Below are 24,735 nucleotides of genomic sequence, written 5' to 3'. Positions count from 1 at the left end.
AAAATAGGTTTCTGTTTCTCGAGTCATCCAGTCTGGTATCTTGTTATGACAGTCTGAGCTAATACAACGTTTTACTGTACGATGTTTATCTAAAAGAAAAGCCTCATATGGGACTTCCTTGGTAGGAAGTGGGTAAGACTCTGTGCTCCTGATGCAGGGGACCCAGGTTCGATCCCTGGTCGGGGAACTAGATCCGGCATGCATGCCACAACGAAGATCCCACGTGCCGCAACTAAGACCCGGCACAGCCTAAATAAATAAATATTTTAAAAAATAATAAAAGAAAAGCGTCATAAACCCAAGTTGTCTAGATCAGCCCTGTCCAAAAGAACTTTCTGCAGTGATGGAAACGTTCTATATATGCTCTGTCCAACACAGTAGGCAACAGCCACATGTGGTCAACGAGCACTTGAAATGTGGCTAGTGCAACTGAGGAACTGAATTTTTAACGTTATTTAATTTAATTAATTTAAATTAAGTTTAAGTAGCCACCTAAGGCTAGTGACTGATGTATTTAATCACCAGTCTAGGTGGTCAAACTTAAATCTTGCTGTCATATCTGATACCGGAATCTTCTATGTTGGGTTTTTATAAAAAATACATTTGTTTATTTATTTATTTATTTATTTTTGGCTGCATTGGGTCTTCGTTGCTGCGCGCGGGCTTTCTCTAGTTGTGGTGTGCGGGCTTCTCATTGCGGTGGCTTCTCTTGTTGCAGAGCACAGGCTCTAGGCATGCAGGCTTCAGTAGTTGTGGCGCATGGGCTCAGTAGTTGTGACTCATGGGCTCTAGAGCACAGGCTCAGTAGCTGTGGTGCACGGGCTTAGTTGCTCCACAGCATGTGGGATCTTCTGGGAGCAGGGCTCGAACCCGTGCCCCCTGCATTGGCAGGCAGATTCTTAACCACTGTGCCACCAGGGAGGTCCTTATCAGTCTTTTTTAATTCCAAACATTTTGGTAGAGGGGCAGTAGTATTCTCATTATGGCCTTAATTTGCATTTCCCTGATTCCTAATGAGGCTAAGCATTTTTAAATATGTATAACTGGTATTTGGTCATAAAGGTATTCTCCTCTATTATCTTCTAGGAGCTTTATTATTTTGCCTTTCACATTAATAGCAACAATTCCTGGAGGCACTGTGACATCATTTCGTTTGTCTGCCCTCAAGTCATCTTTTGGGATTGTAGTCATTTCAATGTTATCCTGATCCAAAATGAGAGGATCTAACCCTGGAATATTCTCCTGCTCCCAGAACTTACAAAGTCTTCATTGCAAACCAAATGATAAAGTCAAAATCCTGAGGCCCTAGAAGAGTAAAACACTCTATTCTTCAAGCAGCCTAATCCCACCAACTCATTTGGGACCCAGGCTCTACAGAGGAGTACCCCACTTGCTCTGTTCTCCCCATCACACACCTCGCCTCCAAACCAAGTGCTTGAAGCCATGGCTCTCCCCCTTTCTCACTGTGCTGCCAAACAAGCATAAGTGTCCCCACTCCCATCTGGCCCCTGTGGCCAGGACAAGGTCATTAAGAGGAACGTCTCTCCTGAACTCTGGATTCCCAGATTTAGGGGCAAACACGAGGATGTCAGAGCATTTTAACTGTGACTTTAGACCTTTCGAGTTTGGTGTTTGAATTCCCCTGGAAGGATTAGGATGGCTTCTCTTCCTGGGAGTTACTACCCATGGAATTGCAAGGCAGTTAGATTTCCAACCTGCTCTTCTCTAAGATGTGAGACCAAGTTCTTCCTAGCCATGGCAGACAAATGGGAAGGTCTGTCCAGTTACCCTAATGTTTACTGCTACACAGATTCCACTAAGCATTCATTTCCCTTCTCCTTGTTTATTCTCTTTGTCCCATCCACCTTCCTTCTTGCTTATGACTTCTCCACATTCCTAAATGAATTTGTCTCTTCCCCAAAACTAAAAATAAACCCATTATAATTAAACACCCTTGGCCTAGCCAAGAGGCTCTGAACAAACCAAGGTGAGAGATATAGCACAGAGCCATTTGGGATCGCAGCTCCGTGGACAGAGGGCGTTGGAGTTCAGTTAAGTTCCTTATATCTTCCCCTGAAATTGCTTCCCTCTCATGGGGGCGAATGAAAGTACAAGACTCTACTAAAATCTATAAGGGCTGCAAAGTGCAGCCAGGGGGAAGTTGGGCTGAAGATCGGAGAGAGACAGAACTGAGCGTTCTCCTGGTGTGCAGCCTGCCGATGTGAAGGAAATTGTGGAGACGGGTGTGCAGACCCTTGCGATTGGCTGAGGGATGAGTGAGGCCTTGAAGGTACCCCATCAACTCTGGAGTACCTCGGGAAAGAAGGCACTGATGTGCAGGCCCTCCAGACAGAGCAGGCAGTGAAGGAGGATAATGCCTTGGTTACCCAAGGTGCCAGGGTGGGAGGGGTCTTCCATTCCACCTGCTGATGGAACCTGAAGAGAATAAATCAGGAATTCCCTGGCAGTCCAGTGATAAGGACTCGACACTTTCACTGCAGTGGCCAGGGTTCAATCCCTGGTTGGGGAACTAAGATCCCACAAGCCATGGGGCACGGCCAAAAAAAAAAAAAAAAAAAAAAAGAGAGAATAAATCACTAAGCAATGAAAAAACAAAACAAAATAAAACAAAAAACCCCAACCCACCCTTAATACAAAAGTTCCACCCCATGCATAATTTTCCTTAAGACTTTCAACCTCCGTCTCATATCCGTGTAAAAACTTTTTAGGGCCAGGAAATGCAAAGGAGCGAAAAGGAGTCAGAACATGGTGGGAGCATAGTAAGTGCTTACAGAAAAGGGTTGTAACTGGTTAGGAAGTAGGTGGTACTCATGAAGTTTTCCCCAACAAGGCAGCCTCACAGAGGCCCTCCCACCCCTAGCCTCCTTAGGGAGGGCATCTCTAAGGGTTCGTACGTACCCCACAGTGGGTACTGGTTGTATAACGCTAGGGGAGAGCCAAGAAGTTCAGCTCTAATCACTTACTCAGGTGATGGTGCTGCAGCTGCTCTGCAGGACTTGGTCCCACCAGCCCTGTCTATTGGGCAGCATACAGAGTGCACCCTGGAAAGACAGCACATTGCTTCTCTTCGGTGACAGCATGACTGACGGTTATACCTGTCTAGTCTCCAGGCCAGAATTCATCTGGGTGAGAAAGAATGAATGGGCGTGTGCCCCATGTGATCATAAACCAACAGGCCAGAAAAACAGCTGAAGTCTCTTTCCCATCTGAGTTTTTGCTTAGCCTGTATTTATTTATTTATTATTATTATTTTTTGCTCAGCCTGGTTTTTTTTTTAATTAATTAATTAATTTATTTATTTATTTAGGGCCACGTTGGGTCTTCGTTGAGGTGCGCGGGCTTCTCATTGCAGTGGCTTCTCTTGTTGTGGAGCATGGGCTCTAGGTGCGTGGGCTTCAGTAGTTGTGGCACTCAGGCTCAGTAGTTGTGGCGCATGGGCTTAGTTGCTCCACGGCATGTGGGATCTTCCCGGACCAGGGCTCGAACCTGAGTCCCCTGCATTGGCAGGCAGATTCTTAACCACTGCGCCACCAGGGAAGTCCCACTCAGCCTGGTTTTATTGCACATCGCTTCAGTATGCCTGCATAGCCATGTGTTCATCATTTTGGTAACTAAGAAGCCCCATTTTGCCTTCTATTGGTGCTTAAGTAAATTATAAACACTACCTTTTGTTCAGTCTCTACAACGGGCTAGGCATGGTACTACATATTTTGTATATACTATCATATGATCTCATGAAATTGCTATAATAATCCCCCATGGGAGAAATGTTGTTTCCACTGTAAAGGAAATAAAACTGAGGCTCAGGAGGACAGGATTCCAACCTGGGTCTATGTGACTCCTAAGTTCAAGCTCTTGGTCCTTCTGTCAATCTATCCATGAGGCATGGTTTTGGAAGCCTCTTAGAGGCCAACCCACCTCATACAAAGGCTGAGGTCATTGTCAAAGACATCCTTTCAGTAACATTTAATAACATTTACCTTATCTACTCGCTTTTTCCTTATCTCACAAGGTCTTTTGCCCACCCAGCTTTTATTTTCCCCATCAAATGATTCTTGTTTTTTCAGTCCTAGAAACAAAATGCTGGCCTAGATGAGTCATTGTTTCAAGCCACTGTGACAATTTTCTGTGTTCCTCCTACAGAAACTGTTATCTAGCACCTTGGGTAATTTTTTTCTCTTTTATCCAACTTGACTGTCCTTTCTCTCCCAAGAAAATTTCTGTTCCTACAAAGTAGCTATTAGAGGGAGTCTCCTCTAAGCTCCTAGGGTTAAGACAGAGCTGAATATATCTGAGAAGGTTTGGAAGTCCTGAGAGTGATTGTTAAAGAGGGGATTTGCTTTAATAGTCCCTGCTGGTCCCAGCCCCACACCCATTTCCAGGGCATTTGCCCCCTCATAGGGATTCCTCCCTCCCAGGTTCTAGGTAGCCAAACACTGCCCTCTGGCTGCCCAGTGGAGGCCTTATTGGCAGGCTATGCCCAGTAGTTGGCCCTCACCTCCTTCTCCACCCAGCTCACATATTCTGGATGTCATAGGATGGTCAAGTTGTTTGCAGGAAGCAGCCAGATAACTTTAGGACTTGTTTATCAATGGACCGTGGACAGCTCCTGATCTTCTCCTTACTGTCGGGCCTAGAATTTACAGGGAGAGACAGGATAAACCTAAAAGGAAATCTAAAAACATTGCCAAGAACATGACAATCAGCACAAAGTGATGGTGGCCCCATGGAGGGGTCCACAAACAAGAACTTGAGGTGAGAGTATGAGGAGAAATGGCACCTTGGTGAGAGCCAGGAGGATTATTGTCTTGCTGGGCATTTGCTCTGCAGTCCCTACCAAGGGTAAGAACTCATCTTTGGGACCAGACAGGACAGGATCGAGCAGAAGATGCTCCCTTCTTGGGATATGTCTTGGAGGGGCATGATTATCTCTCTCCAAATCTCAGTGCTGAGAGGTTACCATAGGAAAGGTGCTAATTAAAACAATGGAATCATTCCTGTTATGGGTTGAATTGTGTCCCTGAAAAATTCATATGATGAAGTTCTCACCCCCAGTACCTTATAATGTGACTATATTTGGAGATGGGGTCATTGTAGATGTAATCAATTAAAATCAGAGGTCATACTAGAGTAGGGTGGGCCCCTAATTCAATGACTAGTGTCCTCATGAAAAGAATGCCTTTTTTGAAAACACACACACACACACACACACACACACACAGAGGAAGAACGTCATGTGAACATTGGAGCCATAAGCCAATGAACTACCAGAAGCTAGGAGAAAGATCTGGAACAGATCCTTCCCTAGAGCCTCCGGAGGGAGCATGGCCCTGCTGACACTTTGATGTCAGACTTCTGGCCTCCAGAACTGTGAGACAATAAATGTCTATTGTTTAAGCCACCCAGTTTGTAGTATTTTGTTACAGCAGCTGTAGTGAATTAATACATCTCCCTATGACAAAAAGAAACAGGTAAACTAGGGTTAGTTTATTCATTAGAAAGATGAGGTCCCACAGCAAATAAGTGGCCGTTTGGCCTAAATCTCAATTTTTCCAAGCAATGTGCTCCCCTCCACACACTTGCCAGTGGTGTCCTCCCACTCTCTCTTGATGGAGCAGGACAGAAGATGCCACGCAGTCAAGAGGCTAGATTTCCTATGTCTTCTTTCTCATTTCCTTCCCACATACTACTTCCTTCTACTTCAAACTTTCCCCTTTCATCTCCTACTCCATAAATTTTTAAAAGATGGGAGTGAGTTAGGAGAGGAAGAATGTAGAAGCTAGGAGGCAGGACTCACTTGGGCATTTTATTTTTAATTTTTTTTAATTAAATTAAATTAAACTAAATTTATTTATTTATTTTTGGCTGCAATGGGTCTTCGTTGCTGCGTGCGGGCTTTCTCTAGTTGCGGCAAGTGGGGGCTACTGTTCGTTGCGGTGCGAGGGCGTCTCACTGCGGTGGCTTCTCTTGCCGCGGAGCACAGGCTCTAGGCGCGCGGGATTCAGTAGTTGCGGCACACGGGCTCAGTAGTCGTGGCATGCGGGCTCAGTAGTTGCGGCTCGCGAGCTCTAGAGTGCAGGCTCAGTAGTTGTGGCACATGGGCTTAGTTGCTCCACGGCATGTGGGATCTTCCCGGACCAGGGATCAAACCCATGTCCCCTGCATTGGCAGGCAGATTCTTAACCACTGCGCCACCAGGGAAGTCCCACTTGGGCATTTTAACTCCTCTATTTTGACCCTACCTTCTTGTCGCCTTTCCAAGCAGACCAGAGCTCAGGGGATTCACCCTCCAGTACAGAGAAACCCCAGCATCTGGAAGAGAGAGACAAGCTGTTGTTTTCCTATTTGAATTGCTTGGTATCTCTGTGGACTGGCTGATGAAATTCTCTTGCCTTGTCTTCTCTCTCAACTGGGGCTCTCCCGGTACTCAAGGTATGTGAACTTGGAACTCCAGGGGAGTCTGCTCTTTACAGACTTGCTGTGTTCCATCCTTCATCTTCGTAGACTGACATCTCCATTATTGCCCAGGGCTCATAGACTGACACCTCCGTTCTTACTCAAGGCTCCACCAATAGCTTCAAAAGGAGCTTTAATTTTTTGAGATCAGGGTGATAAAGAGAAGGGAAGCATGTATAAGAACTTCCTTTTCAAAGACATCGTTCTAAGTGAAATAAGCCAGACACGAAAGAACAAATATTACATGATCCCACTCATGTGGTACCTAGAATAGGCAAATTAATAGAGACAGAAAGTAGCATAAAGGTCCAAGTGTTAGGAGGAGTGAGGAAAGGGGAGTTATTGTTTAATGGGTACAGAATTTGGGATGATGAAAAAATTCTGGAAATGGATAGTAATGATGGATATACAACATTGTGAATGTACTTGATGCCACTGAATTTTACACTTAAAAATGGCTAGAATGGTAAGCTTTATGTGGTGTATATTTTCCCACAATGTAAAAAGAAAAGAAAAGAAAATACCAGAGGTAAAATCAGCATTCTTTATTACTGATCCAACAGAATCATTTTTTTCTGAGTTCCTAAGATTAGTATCTTTGGGCAATTATGTTAGATAGTTTGACTGATATTTTTACTGGTTGGTTTAAAATAAATTCCTTCTTTTCTCCTGAAAAAAGAGAATTCTATTCTCAAACCCAGCTTCCTTAACAAGGATAATAACACCCAAAGGATTTTACTCTGTTGGGTTCCAGAGCGTGTCTTTTCAATTCCATCCCTGGAGGAAGTCAGACTCATGGTGTGGAGAGCGGCTATTGGATGGTACGGGATTAGAAGGGGAACTGGTGTCTCAGAGCACTTGCAGGTGCCAAGTCTTTCCCAAGTCTGCATCTCTTTTTCCCCTTCTGACCTGATGCTGACTCCCCTGCCAATCACAGTGCTGGGACTCTCAGGGGAGAGGTGATGAAGGAAGCCTGGGTTATGAACAATTACTATCAAACTCAGGGTCCCTACGAAACGCAGAGCACTGGGCAGGCTGCAGGGGGAGCCCGCGTGCAGACCCTGCAGGGCCACCTGGCTCTCCCAGGCAGGCTCCCAAGTGGCTGATCCCCCGTGGCTGAGGTCAAGCAGCTCTAGCCAGCGTCTCCCCAAATACAGCTTGATTGGGATAATTATTATTATATATTATGAGAAATAGAAAGAAAACTAAGAGAAAGAACTCAAAGTACCAAGAGACAAGAGAAACCGGCATAGTGGGTGGAGAAAGTGAGGGCTTTGGTGAACCATCTAAATGTTGAATAGTGGGAGAAGAAAAGAGAATCAGAGAGTAAACAGAAGCTTCCATGAAACATCACTGCTGCACTTTCTTCCACAAAAGAGAGAGAGAGACAGAGAGAGAAAGAGAGAGAGAGAGAGAGAAATGTGGAGCAGTCTAGGGAAGGCTAAAATAATTGATTTCATGTAGTGGAGATTTGAGAGCATAAGGGCGAGCAAGAAGTGGACCTGAGGACTATAGTAAAGCAGAATTAGGTAAGCTGAGGGTTGGTGGTGAAAGGGATGCCAGCTGGGCTGATGATGAAACCTGGGACGTGGACCATTCAAAGCCTGGTTACTGTGCTTGATGGTGCCAAGCCAGAGACAGTAAGGAGCCTTGATTTATAATTACCTGTCTTTACACAGCTTGTCCTCTGGGTAGTAGGGTGACTTCTGCTGGGCTGAGCAGGTGTTGCTTTGGGGGCCTTTGTGGACACAGTAAAGATGACGAGCTCTGGATTCCTGGGACCGAGGTAAGATCCTTATCCTTGGGGAGGGAGCTTTCTTCCCCATTGCCTTTGGGTCTTGCTAAGCAGTAGAAAGTTACCCAAGCTGGAGCACTGAGCTTTCCTAGGTAGGACCTGTTACAGACATAGTTTCAGTGATGACTAGATTACATTAAAACAGTTCAGTCCCCTCTCACTCTATAGTGAGACCAAGATGAAGATCCCACAACCTTCAAAAAGCATAGAGGCAGGGGCTTCCCTGGTGGCGCAGTGGTTGAGAATCTGCCTGCCAATGCAGGGGACACGGGTTCGAGCCCTGGTCTGGGAAGATCCCACATGCCGCGGAGCAACTAAGCCCGTGCGCCACAACTACTGAGCCTGCGCGTCTGGAGCCTGCGCGTCTGGAGCCTGCGCGTCTGGAGCCTGTGCTCCGCAACAAGAGAGGCCGCGATAGTGAGAGGCCCGCGCACCGCGATGAAGAGTGGCCCCACTTGCTGCAACTAGAGAAAGCCCTTGCACAGAAACGAAGACCCAACACAGCCAAAAAAAATTTTTTTAAATAAATAAATTAATTAATTAAGAAAAAAAAGCATAGAGGCAAAGACCTTGGATCATCAATGACTCATGCTCCTCCTCCTCTTCCCTTTCAAAAGTGCATAAGTTTGTGGATATTTCAAAGGCAGCAGAAAGATAGCCACCCCACTATCTCCAGATAAGGTGACTCTAGTTCAGAGAAGGAATTTCATATAGTAGGCTTAATGAGCCCAGAGATCAAGAGGGTAAACTGAAGAGCAGAGAGACAGAAATGACAGGAGTGCAGAATTAAGGCAGCAAGGGTGGGGCTGGGAATGTCCTAGGCTGGAACAGGTGAACGCAGTCAATAGATAATAGCGTTACCTGTTGGCACATAATAGTTGTAGTAATAGTAATAACAACAATTATTGTGTGATACTTATATCGAGTGTTCTATACATGTGCTTGATAAATCCTGTCCTCACTCTCAAAGCTGGATCTCTGAGAGAACACTTCTTAACTCATTTTATGAGACCAATATTAATTGCCCTAATATCAAAAGTGTTAAAGACATCATAAGAAAGGAAAACTGAACACCGGTATGTTTCATGAACACAGATAAAAAAAAAATCCTCAGCAAAATATTAGTAATTTGTACCCAACAATGTCTGAAAAGAATCATACACCATGACCAAGTGAATTTATTCCAGGTATGCAAAGCTGGTTCAACGTTTAAAAATCAATGAATACAATCCATCACTTCAACAGGCTAAAGAAGAAAACAAAATCATTTCAATTGATGTAGAAAAGGCATTGAACAAAATCCAATACCCACTCATGATAAAACTCTCATCAGACTGGGAAAAGAGGGGAACTTCCTCAGCTTTATAAAGAACATCTACAGAATTTACACCTTAGGTTCGTCAATTGTAACAAACTGGAGATATTGAATATGGGAGAGTCTGTGCGTGTGTGGGGACAGAGGGTTGATGGGAAATCTCTGTACCTTCCTCATAATTTTGCTGTGAACCTAAAACTACTCTAAAAAAAATAAAGTCTATGGATATGGTGATGCACTTTTAGATACAACACCTAAGACATGGTCCATGAAAGAAATAATTGATAAGCTGGAATTTATTACAATTAAAAACTTCTGCTCTTTGAAAGACGTCAGTAGAATTAGAAGGTAAGCCACAGACTGGGAGAAAATATTTGCAAAAAACATATCTGATAAAGGAATATTATCCAAAATATACAAAGAACTCTTAAAACTTAACAATAAGAAAACAAACACGTGATGAAAAAATGGATCAAAGACCTTAACTGGACATCTTACCAAAGAAGATATACAGATGGCAAAAAGCATATGGCAAGATTATCCACATTGTATCATTAAGGAAATGCAAGTTAAGATGACAATGATATACCCCACTAGACACCTATTAGAATGGCCAAAATCCAAAACACTGACAACACCAAATGCTAATGAGTTTGTGAAGCAACAGGGACTCTCATTCATTGCTGGTGGGTGTGCAAAATGGTACAGCCACTTTGGGAGACAGTTTAGTAGTTTTTTTACAAAATTAAACATACTCTTACCATGTGATTCAGCAAGTGTACTCCTTGCTATTTATCCAAAGGAGTTGAAAACTTATGCCCACAGTAGGTGAATGGATAAATAAACTGTGGTTCATCTATACAGTGGAATATTACTCAGTGCTAAAAAGAAATGAGCTATTAAGCCATGAAAAGACATGAAGGAATCTTAAGTGCATGTTACTAAGTGAAAGAAGCCAGTCTGAAAAAGCTACATACCGTATGATTCCGTTACATAACATTCTGGAAAAGGCAAAACCATAGTGATGGTAAAAAGATCAGTGGTTACCAGGGGCTTGCGGGGAGGGAAGGGGGTTGGATAGGTGAAGCACTACGCATCTCTTAAGGCCGTGAAATTACTCTGTAATATTATACTTGTGGATACACAACTTTATGCATTTATCAAAACTTACAGAACTTTAGAGCACAAAGGATGAAACTTAACGTATACAAATTTTAAAAAGCTACCTAGAGGTCAGGGAATCCTAAAATGAATTGCAGAATATGACTAAATAATCGAAGTGTACTACAAATGTATGAAACAGCTTCAGGGACGGGAGCGGGGAAAATCAAGTTACTTGATTTAAGTAACTTTGGAAATGAGTGGAGTCTGTAAGACTAAAGGTAAAATAAATTGTACTTACGTATTGTACAGACTTCACAGGTAAGCAAGGGAGGAAACCAGAATGATCCATGTGATAATGGATTGGAGCTGGAGACATCAGTATGAACTCATGTTTAGTTTAATATCGATACAAATGGTTACATATGGAACTATTTATAGATATGTCCATATACATGGATTAGTACACTCATGTATATTTCTTTGCTCTGTCAGCTGAAAGAACCCAGAAGCACTGACACCCCAGTAGCAGCAAGCATACCTAGTGCCCAGATCTTTGTTTCTCATACCATTCTCCAACAAAAGGTACCAGAGCTCCTTGGAGAAATGGCTGATTCTAGGCCTGGGGCAGGAAATATACAAGATAAATAAGGAGATACTCAAACACACACAGACACACACAAAACAAAAACTGAGCCCCATGAAAATGGGGGTATGTCAAAGGGACACAGGAGGCAACCAAAAGAGCTCCTAATGGCCAAAGCTAGAACAATTTGAACAACAAAAAAAGTAGTATATTGGATAATAATATTCCAAAGAACAAAATAAGTATCCGTAGTCCATGTTGATAGACATACATTACTGAACAAATAAGTGTGAGAGAAGTAAAAAATCTCCTGAGCAGAAGAAATCCAAAATCAATGTAGATACTTCACTCTCAAGCAGGTGAAGCATAACTCCCCACTCCTTAAGTGTGAGTTGTACCTAGGACTTCCTTCAGAAAAGTACCGTATGGAAAAGAGGGAAAAAGATTAACTTCGGTGGGGAAACCCAATAAACACTTCCTCAACCGGATGATCAAGGTCAACATCAACAGAGGTAAGTCATGTTGACGCGTGATGTGACATGATGAGGACTGCACTTTACCTTTTTCAGTCTTCTACTTCAAAACCCATAAGCCCAGTCTAATCATGAGAAAAACATCAGACAAATCCAAACTAAGGGATGTTCTACAATTCCTCAAAATTTTATAAGTTATAAAAAACAAGAAAAATCTGAGAAACTTGTCACAGCCAAGAGGAGCCTCAGAATACCTGGTGACTAAATGTAGTGTCCTGGATGGAGTCCTGGAACAGAAAGAGGACTTTAGGGAAAAACTGAGGAAATCTGAATAAGGTATGGACTTTAGTTATTAATAGCATATCCATATTGGTTCATTAATTATAACAAATACTAATGTAAGATGTTCATAATAGGGGAAACTGGGTATAGGGTGTGTGGGAACTCTCTGTATTATCTTTGAAATTGCTCTGTAAATCTAAGACTGTCCTAAAATATAAAGCCTATTAAAATAAAATGTATTTTAAAAATGGAATGCTATCTTCCTCCCCAGATCCTCCACCTCATGCAAAGTTGGGCGGGATGGAGTGGGGAAGATCTGCAGAGCGCAGAGCTAGCTGTCCCCAGGAATACATGGAACGTTGGGTCACCAGGCGGGTCTGAAAACCCCAGTCAGGATGCAGCCCCTTCCCCTCGGGCAGGTCTGATGTGCATTCGGACCCAAGGACGCACTCACTCTCCCCAAGTGATGGGCCACTGAGGTCTGAGGCGCACAGCGCCAGACCTGGCAGCTTTGGGCTGGGGTCTTCCTCACCTGGCCTCCTGGAGCCCTTGGCTCTAACCCCTGAACTCCCCAGCTCTGCTTGGGGTTGTCTAGGGGAATAAAGACTCCCCACCCCGCCCGGCAAAGCCTGATCCTAGGAGAAACAAGGGGAGGGTTGAGCTCAGAGGTTAGGGGCTTGCAGTGAAAAAGAGGGAAAAGGGGGGGGGGGCATTTTCTGTGTCCCCAGTTGGGAGGAAGCGCTCTTCACTCTCTCTGTGGCACATTCAGAGGGAGGGAGCTGAGTAGCCAGCGTTTCAGACGCTGAGTGGAAAAGCGTTGGGATTTGCAAGTGTTATAGTGGGGTCTGGGCTGGGAGAGTAGGGTTGGCGGTGCAAGCAGTTGCAGATTTAGCACCAAGCTTAGGAATATCCAAGGAACTTGAAGATACCCTATGTTTTTGTAGCTGGGAAACTACTATGACTTTCAACTCGGAGGCACGTGCTGCCAGAGAGTGGTTTTGGCGAGGTGGCCAGTGCGCTCTGGAAAGCTGAGGGCTGGCAGGAGGTGGGGCTCGCTGGAGAGAGGGAAGACGGGAGCCAGAACCCCACAGCCTACAGGGAGGTGCCACAGGGAGGGGTGGAAACAGCCTGGAACTGGCGTTTCCACCCCCAGTGAGTGCCCAAAGCCCGGGGTGAGGTGTCAGATCAAAGCCGTCGGTCTCTGTTCTGGCTGCGCCCTGCCCTCTCCAGCTTTACGCACAGGCTTGTCTTGTCTGCTGGCCCCTTGAGGAGGGCAGGGGAACTCCAGCGGCCTCTCCTGAGGACAGATCTTTTCCCATAGCTACAGGGCTTTACACCAGGGGCTCCCAAGGGCAGAAGAAGCCAGCGGTCAGGGCTCTACAACAGGGCGAGGGACAAGCAGGAATGGCCATGGGCGGACTGGAGAGGGGCGCACAGGCTGGCTGGCGGGTGGCAAGACCTCTGAGTTAATGTATAATTGAGAGCAGATGGCAGGGGCTGGCGGCAGCCTGGGGCCTGGGCCCAGTGAATGAGGGACAATTAGCCCCAAGCCCGGGGTTGGGGTGGGGGGGAGGTTGAGAGAGTCAGACAGTGAAGGCAGATATTTGCTCCTCAAACAGTCTGGTGCGCTGGGCAGAGGGCTGAGTGGCTGAGCCTCTGGGCTGGCTAGGCCCCTCTGCCACGGCCCTTCCTCTCTTTTCCCTCCCCCCATCACCTCTGGGTCGAAAGCCTCTGTTTGTTCAGACCCAAGAGTGTGTTGTAAAGGTGGGGGGAGAAGGTAGTTTATGGGGGAAATCGCTGCCACCACCATCTGCCAGGTCTTGTCCCTTCTCCCCCTGACACCCCTATCTCCACCCTCACACAGCTGTCTATGGGAATAGTGGGTCTGGACATGGAGCCTTTGGCCCCCAGATGCAGGGGCAAATCAAGAGGAAGGGATGAGGCAGGAAAGGAGGACTAAGATTAGAGCTACCACATGCCTTCTTCGGGAACTCCTCTCACCCAGGCATGGCTGAGTAGAGGGACCAGCAGTGCCAGCTGCCCTGGGAGTGAATGGCTCTACAGCCACTAGAGCATGTGCTGTCCTGCCCCTGGTGCTGAAACCGCCTGCTGCAGTCTCCCCTGTCCCCCAGGGCTCCAGGCTAGTCTGAGGATGCTGGAGGAGGCTGGAAGAGAAGGGCAGTACATGTCAGGGTAAGGTAGAAAACCCACTTCTGTGATATATTTGGCCCTGCTTTGAGAATAAGAGTTCCCAATCCTAGGATCAAGCTGAACATACAACATCAACACCCCTGCCCCCCAAACCAAAGCATTTACCATTGAAACCTATTCTTCCCCGCTCTGGGTCTAGTGTTAGAGCACCACACCCTGCTTACTTTCAGCCTGACTTCTGAGAGGGTTTCACAGACACCAAGGTATGTGGTGGACCCAAAGAGCTTTCCATGCCGGCTCCTTCACAAGGGGTCTGGCTGAGACCATGGTGGCAACAAAGCTTCCATGCGCTGGGGGCTTTGTTTCCCTTCCAGCTACTGGACCCCCCAGCTGAACAACAATCCAGATAACTTGTGGTGTTCTCTGTGGGAACAGGAGTGTCATTCATAACTCAGAGTCTAAAAGCACCAAATCCCTTGTAGAATGGAGCCTGATAAATCGAGAAATGGATAAACACCCCACCTGCAACCTAACTCCCTTCAGAGGCTCATTCCCTCCATCGCTCCTGTTGCCAGTGTTCTAAAGTCCAGGGTCCCCCAGTTTCCAGGCAAGAACTCATCCTGGGCATCACCTCAGTCAAGGAGCCAATTGAAGGATTGGTGAGGACACTCTTGGGAAGAACTGGTGCTATGTGATACTCTCTCTATGCGCACCGCATTCTCAGAGATCCATGAGCCGACTTGGCCAGTAATTAGGTGTTGGTCTATATACCCATTGACCTTTTATAGCAATATACATAGGACCCAGGAGCTGACCCAGAACCCAAAAGTACATTCTGGCTGGGAAGCTGTGTCTGTGGTTCTGGAATTCATGTTTGGGCTTCTGTGCATTCAAAGCCTTGGGGACACAGTCTGAAATTCCCCATCCTCCTCATTCCCCGTTCCCTTCAGGAGTACTGGCCCCTGAGTGGGTGCACTCAGGAGCCAGGGGGCCTGCATGAGACTGGCTCTGTACCTGCTTCAGGGTGGCAGGTAGGCGCAAGGTGGGCTCTGAGGACTTCCAGTGGAAGGACACAGTGGGTCACTGGCTGTGGTTTGCCCTGACTCGGGGCCGGTGTCAGTCAGCCCCATGCACACCTCCCTCCTCCTCTCTCCTCTGCTCATGGCCTGTGACATCACTGGCTGCTCCCAGAAGGCTGCCCTCTGCTCCTGAGCACGGGCTTTCTGTGGCTCTGGACCCCCTGGCAGGACTGAAGCAGGAGCAGAGTGGAGGCTGTTAGCAGGACCAGACCACCACCATCCCTGGAGCCTGCAGGGGTCTCAGGAGCCCAGGTCAGGAGACTGAGACCCCCCCCACCAAACAGGTAGCTCACCGCAGGCTCATTGTCTGCTCTGCCTCTCACGCTGGTTCCATGTCTTTGTGTGGCCAAGCCAACCTCTCTCGTCCTTTGTCTTTGCAGTCACCACCCTCCTGCCCCTTCAGCCCCCTCTCCTGCTCTCCCATCTTGTGAGGACCAGTTCTTTCATCAGACAGGTTAATATGAACGTTGGAAATGTGTGGTGCGGTGACTGGGGATGGCTTTCTGTTTTGAGTTGGGGTGATTTTAGGTTTGGAGATGCTTTAGGTTTGGATATTGAACCTGAGACCCCACAGCTCCTCTGAGCTCTGATCACTCAGGGGGAACACAGTCCTATCAAGGATTCAGGGTTTGGCTGATTTTCTGAGCTTCCACCTGCTCCCGCTATCCTGGCATAGCCTTTACATCCCCAGATTGACTTTCCTCTCTCTATTGCTTTGGAGGCATCAGGGGTGGAGGCAGAGAAAGAGAGCCTCAGGATCAGAAGCTGGAAATTGCAGCTTCTGAGGAGGGACTGCCTTCTAAACCTCCTTGAGCTTTACTCCCTGGGTGGCCCCTGATTTGTGGGAACCCCAATCTCTGCCTCAGTTTTCTTTTTGGAGAAACCTCTGCTTTCCTTCCTGACTTTCTGGAAAGATGAGAGCATGCAGGGAATGTGTCTCTAACTGTCTAGAGAGGAGTGAGTAAAAGCTGATTTATCTCCTGAACTTTATCAAATCGCTCTGGCTGCCATAGTCTTTGTGAGTTTATTGTTGTTTCCCCCGCGCTGGTCCCCTCTCCCTGGTTGCACTGTAATCTCTTGGAGGGCAAAAACCTTGTCCCTATTCTTTTTACTCCCTTCATCTTGAACAACCAGCTATGTGCTCATGCTTAATACCTTATTCAGTAAATAATTGCAGATTAGTTAACTGAGCCAAGATGGCATGGTTATTACAGGCAAGTTCTATGCATAAGCTGTTCTCTGGGGTTACCTCCAGCCCTGCCAGGGGTCCAGGCATGAAAGGAGGCGGCTTCAACTCCCATTACTAGCAGATAAAAGCAAGACGGACATGGTGGCCCACAACCTGTGTCCCGGGCTGCCAAGAGACTCTCTCGTGCTCACATTGGCTTCTATACAGGTCAGAGACAGCTCTCTCCTTCTTCTCCCTCTCTCGCTTTGACATGCCTTCGGTAAACGGTAGTTGCAAGAATGAGTGTCTGGTCCCAGAGACTTGGCCTCTGAAAGTATGAGATCTAGACCTCTCCAGAGTTAACAGGGAGCAGCAAACCCAGCAGGTTAGAAGCTGTCAAGAGAGGTGTCTTCCGGGAGAAGCCAGGACTTCAGGCTTGTTCATCTCTACTTCCAGGGGGTGGGACACAAGCCTCAATGCCTGGGGATAGAGCTGAGCCCTGGTGTTTCCCCAGACCTTCTTGGAGAGTATCAAAAACCAGAGCAAGACCCTCCCATGAGGTGCTCTGAAGGAAGCTTTCTGGCTGGTGGTTTGGAGAACATAACGCCAGGACCTGCGTGAGAGTAAAGGCAGGGCCTTGAACCTGGTCCCCAGCCTCAGACCAGGGCGATGGAGATCTTTGGTCCCTGGTGCCCTCTCTGGCTGGGTATAGCATCCTGAGCTTAGGAGGCAGGACTTGGTCCCAAGTGTATCACCTGGTGGCTGATAAGGCTTTTGAGGGGTCAGAGGCGACAGTGGTCCACTTGGAAAAGGGAAAGCATCATCCTGACCTCTTGTATGGAACATGTGAGAAAGAGAGCCCTGCCACCCTCCCAGGCCCTTATCAGGACATCCAGAAAGATCCAGTCATCTGCTGGCTCTGTGATGTTTTAATTCAAAGGTTTAGTAAAGAGAAATTGAGTTTTCGTAGCCAATCTACTGGCAAACTTTAGAAACCTTATCCTCTATCACAAAACACCCCAAGACCATTCTAAGCAAGAGACTCCGCCCAAAGAACCCTCGATTATTACAGGTCCAGCTTCAAGAACAAAAAAGGAACTCCCAGGAGGAACTCCCCTCCCCAGTCTTCCCAGTTCCTGCCCTTCTGTGAGGAGGCTCAGCCTGGAGCATGCTGCAGGACGGTAAGATGCCCGGGAGAAGTGGGAAGGACAGGGCATCACAGGAGGGCGGGAATGGCTCAGGGCTCTGCTTGCATCCGTGTGGTTTCATCTGCCCTCAGCCAGCGTTCTGGGGAGCTCCTTCCGGGCACTCTCTCCCTGCTCCACCCTGCTGCCCTTAGACAATGAGGGCAGTGCACGTGGCCAAGGAGCAAAGACTCACCCATGAGCCAGCTCCCAAAGAAAGTGGCATGTTTGGGGGACCCTGGGAGCAGAAGGGGAGCAGTCCCCTGGAGAGAGGATTTTCTCTATGGTGGGAAGCCAGGCTAGCGGGGCCTGAGTAACCCTCCCCCAGGAGGGTCCTCCATGCTGCAGGTGGGCTGGGGAGAGGGGAGACTTCGGGTACGATGCCTCCTTCTCCTGCCCAGGGGTCAGCAGTGTGAATCAGCTCGGGGGGCTCTTTGTGAATGGTCGGCCTCTGCCCCTGGACACCCGGCAGCAGATCGTGCGGCTGGCCGTCAGCGGGATGCGGCCCTGTGACATCTCACGGACCCTTAAGGTAGTGTGCTGGGACCTTCACCCAGTGATGGGCACAAGAAGCAGGGAGAAGCGGCCCCTTTAAGGCAAGTCTGGGGCTGTTGCAGACTCGGAGGGCCTTTGGGGCTTGGATTGCTTCCTTGAGGGCTGGGATAGGGAGCTTCAGGATTCCAAAGGTGAGGCTAGACTCGACTCTGGGGCCTGATTCAGTCAGTCTCACCTTGCCTTGTAGCTTCCTTCTGTCCCAGGGACACTCACCCTTTGCCCATCATGCCTCACCTGTCCCTGCTTCTCACCTGACCCAGGTATCTAATGGCTGTGTGAGCAAGATCCTAGGGCGTTACTACCGCACAGGTGTCTTGGAGCCCAGGGGGATTGGGGGAAGCAAGCCGCGCCTGGCCACGCCACCTGTGGTGGCTCGAATCGCCCAGCTGAAGGGTGAGTGCCCAGCCCTCTTCGCCTGGGAGATCCAACGCCAGCTCTGCGCTGAAGGGCTTTGCACCCAGGACAAGACTCCCAGTGTAAGTGCCCTCCCCTCCCCAGAACCGGAACTGCGGCTGCCAGACTGGTTGTCTGGGGAGGGAGAAGAAGATCCCTTCTTACTTGGCAGTGGGGCCTCCCAGGCTGGGGGGCGGGGCTCCTGGGCTCTCTTCTGACCCAGAAGTTTCTCTTCTGAAAAGCGGTGGTGGTGAGACAGGTGAGAAGAAGAAAGCGTGGGGCTGAAAGGAGGCTGCCCTTGGGCCAGGACAGAGGAGAGAGAGGATACTGGGGAAACATCCTCAGGATGCAACCTGGGCTGGGCACCGTTTCCCCACTCATCACCCCACATCCTCAGGTCTCCTCCATCAACCGAGTCCTGCGGGCGATACAGGAGGACCAGAGACTGCCCGGGGCACAGCTCAGGTTGCCAGGTGGGTCTTGGAGCGGCCTCCAGGGATGTTCAGAGCCAAACCTAAGCATTTTAAGTTCTCAGATCCCTTTCTTGTTCTCTCTTGGATCACCCTCACAACAAGACAATAAAGTGGCCCTCACAGGGGGTCTTATTCTCTCCTAGCAGGAGAAAATGGAGGCTCAGAGGAAGGGAAGTAACTTACCCAAGGTCACCAGCTAGTTGTTGGCAGGTCCTGGAACAGAGCCCAGCTCCCTAGGTCTCTAAGTTCACAGGATCTGCCGAGAAGGAGACAGGACTCGGCCTTCCACGCCCTCCCCCTGCCTCGTTCACAGCTCCTCAGAGCATTTTTGAGGTGCTGTGGGATCAGGCAAGCCTGGCCCATCCTTGCGGCTGTCTCCCCCCAAATGCTAAGCATGTTCCCAACACGGCTTCGAACCCTCCCACCAGTGCCCCTGCGGTGACCCCCGAGTAACTGTGGATGCCCCGGCGGTGCGGCTCTGCTCTCACCCTGCATTGTGCCCTCCCTACAGCACCAGGGACGTGGGGACTCCGTTCGACCAGAGGAATCACCATCACAGACCCGCACCAGCCACTGTCTCCCTTTGCAGCTGTTTTGGCTCCAGTTCCTCCAACGCCGCCTAGTGGCTCCGAGGCGCCCCGGGGTCCCCACCCAGGGACAGGCCACCGCAATCGGACGATCTTCTCCCCAGGCCAAGCTGAAGCGCTGGAGAAAGGTGCCAGAGCTGGGGCGGACGGTGGGCCACGGAGGCAATGGCCCGGAGGCCTGCGGGCCAAGGCTGGGAGCTGGAGGCTGTGGATGGCCCTGCGTCGGGGAGTAGGGCATTTCGGGGCTGGCACAGGCGGGGAGCGGGGCCTTGATCCTCTCCCCGCGCCCTTGCTGTGTGAGCCTCCATCTCTGCAGAGTTCCGGCGCGGGCAGTACCCTGACTCAGTGGCCCGCGGGAAGCTGGCTGCTGCCACCTCTCTGCCTGAAGACACGGTGAGGGTGAGTGAGCTCCGCCACACAGCGCGCACGAACCGCAAGGACAGAGCGTCTGGGCCGGCAGGCTTCGGGTTCCGGGGAGATGGAGACGGTGGCCAGACGGTGGCCAGACGAGCAGGAATGAGACGGGTTCCTCCTTGTTGCGCTTCTGCTGAGCTTTCTCTTCCACTCCCCACTCCACGCCTTAGCACGGAGGAAGGGGACAGAGAGCCCAGGCCAGAGCAGGAAGGGAGGACGTCAGGGCTGAGGAAGGGTCTGCACTCCGAGCCCAGGTCAGGAACACGTGGTGAGAGCAGTAGGTGCTGGGCCTTGGAGCGCACAGCCAGCCGCATGCTTTCTGCCCTCCTCAGATCTGGTTTTCCAACCGAAGAGCCAAGTGGCGCCGACAAGAGAAGCTCAAGGGGGAAATGCGGTTTCCAGGTGATTTCTCTGCCCATCCATCCACTCACCTACCCTTCTTTCCTCCCTTCCTTCCTTCCCATCCATTCATCCATCCATGCAACCACCAAACATTTACTCAGCACCTCCCATGCACCAGACCCTGTGTTAGATGCTGGACATACACAGTCCCTGCTCTTCAGGGCTGCACCACCCCCGGTTTGCCATCCCTGGGATCTAATCCTTCTCCCCCAGTCTCCCAAGACCCCGCCCTGGGAAGGAGGGCAGTTTGGGGCTGTAGCATCCATCTCCTCCCAGCCCTCCCAGAAGTCATTGCCTTTCCTTGAACCTCCTTGCCTCTCACCTCCACCACCTGCTCCCCAGACCCCTGTTCCTCCCTCTGGTGCATCCACCCTTACCTTGTAGGTGCTTCCCAGGACCTGACTGTACCAAGTGCCTCCGCAGGGACCATCTCTGCACAGGTATCCAGGAAGAGGGGGAAGCGTGTGAACTGGGAAGACTGAAGGGATCACTGCTTGTCCCGTTCCCAGTGGGTGCCTGAGCTAGAATACATGACTCCTCCGGGCCCCCACAGTACCTGCTGCCAGAAAGTGCCATCCTCAGAGTTTACCATATGAATGGCTCCCTCTGAAGTTGTTCAGGATACAGCCCTGGGGGTGGGGTGGGGTCGTGCAGCCCTGGGGTCCCAGTCATGCTAAACAGGAGGCATCACTGGCAGCTAAGGGTTTCCTCTTGCTTTTTCTAGCAATCCCCCGGCAGTGTGTCCACAGCAGTCCTACCTGCCCTGGAATCCTTGGCTCCCCCCGGCTATCCGCGGTTCTGGGGGACAGCATCAGACAGATGTCTGAGTGACACTCCTCCACAAGCCTGTCTCAAGCCCTGCTGGGGTAAGAATCCAGGCCAGGCCTCACTCCTGCAGGGTGTAGGGAAGGCTAACTGACTCCTTGACCCACTGGAGGGCACGGATCCCCAGTCAGGGTCATCAAAGGAACCTCAGTACAGCTTTCCTCATTCTTTGCATGGCCCATAAAGTTGGGGAGACTAGTACCCCTGAGTCTATACTACCTTTGACGGCCATAGCGGGCAAGGGGGCTGGGATGGGATGGAGATTCAAGTGTGTATATCCGGTGTAGAGAACCGATGTCCGCCCCTCTCCCCATCAGTGACTTTGAGGGGTGGGGTGGCAGCAACAAGCCCAAGCTCAACCTCTCTTCATCCCTACAGGCTACTTGCCCCCCACAGCCGAGCTCCCTGGATTCACTCCTGCTTTGCCATCCTTGCCCTTCCTTCCTCTGCCCCCATCGCCAGTCTTGGTACCCATCAGGTCTTGCTCTGGCCTGGCTCCCCACTTTGAGGCCTGGGATGAGGGAGGTGGTCCAGAGTGGAAAGGAGATGGGATGGGGAGGATCTGATACCGCCTGCCCAAGCAGAGCATTGCTCCTTCCTCCTTCCTGTGTCTCCTCCTCATCTGTGGACCTTGCCCTTCTTATGTGTCACCTGATTGCAGAAGCCGTGCCCACCCACTTCTCACACTGGCCTTAAGACGCTTCCAGTTGGCAGTGATAAAAACATCTTTTAAATTAGCAGTAGTTCTGTTGTCTGTCATGTTTTTCTCATGAGCACTCATAATCCCACCCCTATATTTAACAGTTATAAAGTTTGCCATCAGGCTTCCCTGGTGGCGCAGTGGTTAAGAATCCGCCTGCCAATGCAGGGGACATGGGATCGAGCCCTGGTCCAGGAAGATCCCACATGCCGCGGAGCAACTAAGCCCGTGCACCACAACTACTGAGCCTGTGAGCCTAGAGCCCGTGCTCTGCAACAAGAGAAGCCACCGCAATGAGAAGCCCACGCACCGCAACGAAGAGCAGCCCCCACTCACCGCAACTAGAGAAAGCCCACGAGCAGCAACAAAGACCCAGCACAACCAAAAAAAAAAAAAAAAAAAAAGTTTGCCATCTGTCTATCTATCTATCTATCTATCTGTCTAATTTAGTTATCTGTGTAACTATGTGTCTATCTAGCTATCATCTGATATATTTATGTGTCTATATAACTAGGTATCTAGCTATTATCTATCTATCCAATCTATCTAATCTTTGTATTTATCTATGTATGTTTATATCTACATATGTATCTATTTTGGTGTTTGGGTGCTCATATACCCACATGTATGCACACATAACACATACACACACTGATAGTACCTCATGGCACGTCACCCCTGAGTCCTCCAGCATGCATCTCCAAAAAATAAGGGAAATTTTCTTACATAACCACAACACCATGACCACATCTAAGAAAATGTATAATAATTCCTTAATCTAAGAAGAGAGACATGAACTCCTTAATTGCATTTTTTTTTTTTTTTTTGCACAACAGCACACAGAGAGGAAATGACCCTTTTTATATTCTGCTCATCCTTTTATATGTGCTCCTGGGGCATGTTTGCTTGCTTCTTCTTGGCTGTAAGTTCCAACTCATCTCAATTTTGTCTCCCTGCAGAGAAATCTCTAGGCTCCTCCTGGGAAGCCTTGGGATGCAGGGAAAGAGAGGGCTATGGGGGGAAAGGGGGAAAGAGGAGATATTTGGAATGGGGGATGGGCTCATCCCTCCAAATTCTTTCCTTTTTGAAGAGCAGGGGATGGAATGATGATGGTGCAAAGCAGGGTAGTGGGGGACTGGGGGCATGTTTGTTTACTCCCATCTGTGACAGGTACAAGTGCAGAAGTTGTCCTTCAGGAAGTCTCTTTATCATCAAATACTCTAGAGCTGTAGGGCTCAGTAAATAGCCACCGACCACATGTGGCTATTAAAGTGTAATTAAAATGAAATAAAATGAATAATTCAGCCCCTCAGTCACACTAGCCCCAAATCAAACGCCCAGCAGTCACATGTGCCCGAGGTTACTGTATTGGACAGTAAATTTTATAGAACATTTCCATCAGCACAGAAAGTTCTATGGGACAGCACAGCTCTAGAATGAAATTCCGAGGGTAATAGAGTGCAGCCTGCCCCGCCCTGCCTTCTCTCCCCTCAAGCTGGGGACCCTGCTGGACAGACTGCTCAGGGAAATGGACGAGGTTTTGTGGGGTGACAACATTCACAGTACAGCTGAGAATATGCCCTTCACTTCAGCAACAAAACTGACCTCAGCAATGGAAGCAGCTGTCATCTGAGGCTCCATGGCTGAGCACCATTCAAGTGGAGGATGGATGACCACTTCCGGGGAGCGGGGCAGACCAATGTGTGTGTGTGTGTGTGTGTGTGTGTCCCTGGGCACATGCATGCCCGTGCATCTGAGTGTGTAGATGTATTTATGGAAAGCTGAGGAAGGGGTTCTCCACTAAATGACCCCCAACGTCTTATCTCTGAAGACTATATTCCACTCCACATCCTTGGCCTGTTCTTAATGTTCTGCAGGAAAGGAGACGCCCTGGCCTCTAGTGTTTGCAACCTTTTTTTATTGGATTAAAATGTTTACAAAATTCTTTCATGTTCTTGAGGAGAAACATACTTACAGAAACTTGACATCATTTTCCTCTATCCAAACAGAATCTCTCTCATGTTCTGGTTTCAGGTTCTCTTCTCAGTGGACTTATAAACCAGGCACTGCTTATGGGATGGTGCAATAGGGGTCAGGCATCACTGGTATTTGAGAAACTTTTAGGAACTGTCTGCATGCTGCTTTATATAATATTGGGTTAACAATGAGAACAATTTTCCCTCTTCCACTCCCTTACAGTTCTGATTGTGTCAAAGAGAAAATTTTCATTTTGGTCCTACTCTTTAGCCCCTCTGTAACAGTTGCTAATCTACTTTTTTAACAGAGGGAAAGGGAGTCTCTGAGCCTTGGTCAAAGAAGGGAAATCTAACTAAGACTTGAAACATCACTTTGTTTTCATTGTATTTCTTTTCATGGTCACTTTCTATTCATGGCAAGTGATTCTGGTCTTCCATTTCATGGTCGTGATCAAAATATCCCTTTTAAAATAAATGTACTTAAGAATGTATGTCAAGAAAGACATTAAGGGCTTCCCTGGTGGCGCAGTGGTTGAGAGTCTGCCTGCCAATGCAGGGGACACGGGTTCGAGCCCTGGTCTGGGAAGATCCCACATGCCGCGGAGCAACTAGGCCCGTGAGCCACAACGACTGAGCCTGCACGTCTGGAGCCTGTGCTCCGCAACAAGAGAGGCCGCGATAGTGAGAGGCCCGCACACCGCAATGAAGAGTGGCCCCCGCTTGCCACAACTAGAGAAAGCCCTCGCACAGAAACGAAGACCCAACACAGCCATAAATAAATAAAAAATTTTAAAAAAAA

At 48.7% G+C, this 24,735-nt stretch overlaps 1 protein-coding gene, 1 long non-coding RNA gene and 1 pseudogene across 3 annotated transcripts in view; all 3 read left to right on the top strand.

The window, feature by feature from the left end:
- The window catches only part of LOC309632648 (mth938 domain-containing protein pseudogene), a 25,488-nt pseudogene extending 7,501 nt beyond the window's left edge, over positions 1-17,987 (top strand). The window contains exon 2 of the transcript in view: positions 2,001-17,987. The product of the transcript in view is annotated as a mth938 domain-containing protein pseudogene (transcript). The remainder of the gene's footprint in view (positions 1-2,000) is intronic.
- LOC309632548 overlaps positions 1-24,735 on the top strand; it is a 167,254-nt gene extending 142,519 nt beyond the window's left edge. Inside the window, exon 2 of the long non-coding RNA XR_014246973.1 lies at positions 24,439-24,735. This is a non-coding gene — a long non-coding RNA (uncharacterized lncRNA). The remainder of the gene's footprint in view (positions 1-24,438) is intronic.
- PAX4 (paired box 4) lies at positions 11,762-24,735 on the top strand (the record flags this gene model as incomplete). The annotated part of the gene is given in 14 exon segments (XM_082400410.1): positions 11,762-11,786; positions 14,162-14,222; positions 15,204-15,255; positions 17,940-18,143; positions 18,427-18,642; positions 18,957-19,032; positions 19,622-19,747; positions 19,936-20,018; positions 20,366-20,435; positions 20,820-20,875; positions 21,160-21,301; positions 21,639-21,646; positions 21,648-21,710; positions 21,712-24,735. Coding segments are annotated over 14 exon segments (1,239 nt in total). The 3' UTR covers positions 21,769-24,735.

Source organism: Balaenoptera borealis (assembly GCF_965194805.1).
Source record: "Balaenoptera borealis genome assembly, chromosome: 7".
Lineage (NCBI taxonomy): Eukaryota > Metazoa > Chordata > Mammalia > Artiodactyla > Balaenopteridae > Balaenoptera > Balaenoptera borealis.
Note: the sequence above shows the minus strand (reverse complement) of the source record. Positions and strands in the feature narration are given on the sequence as shown.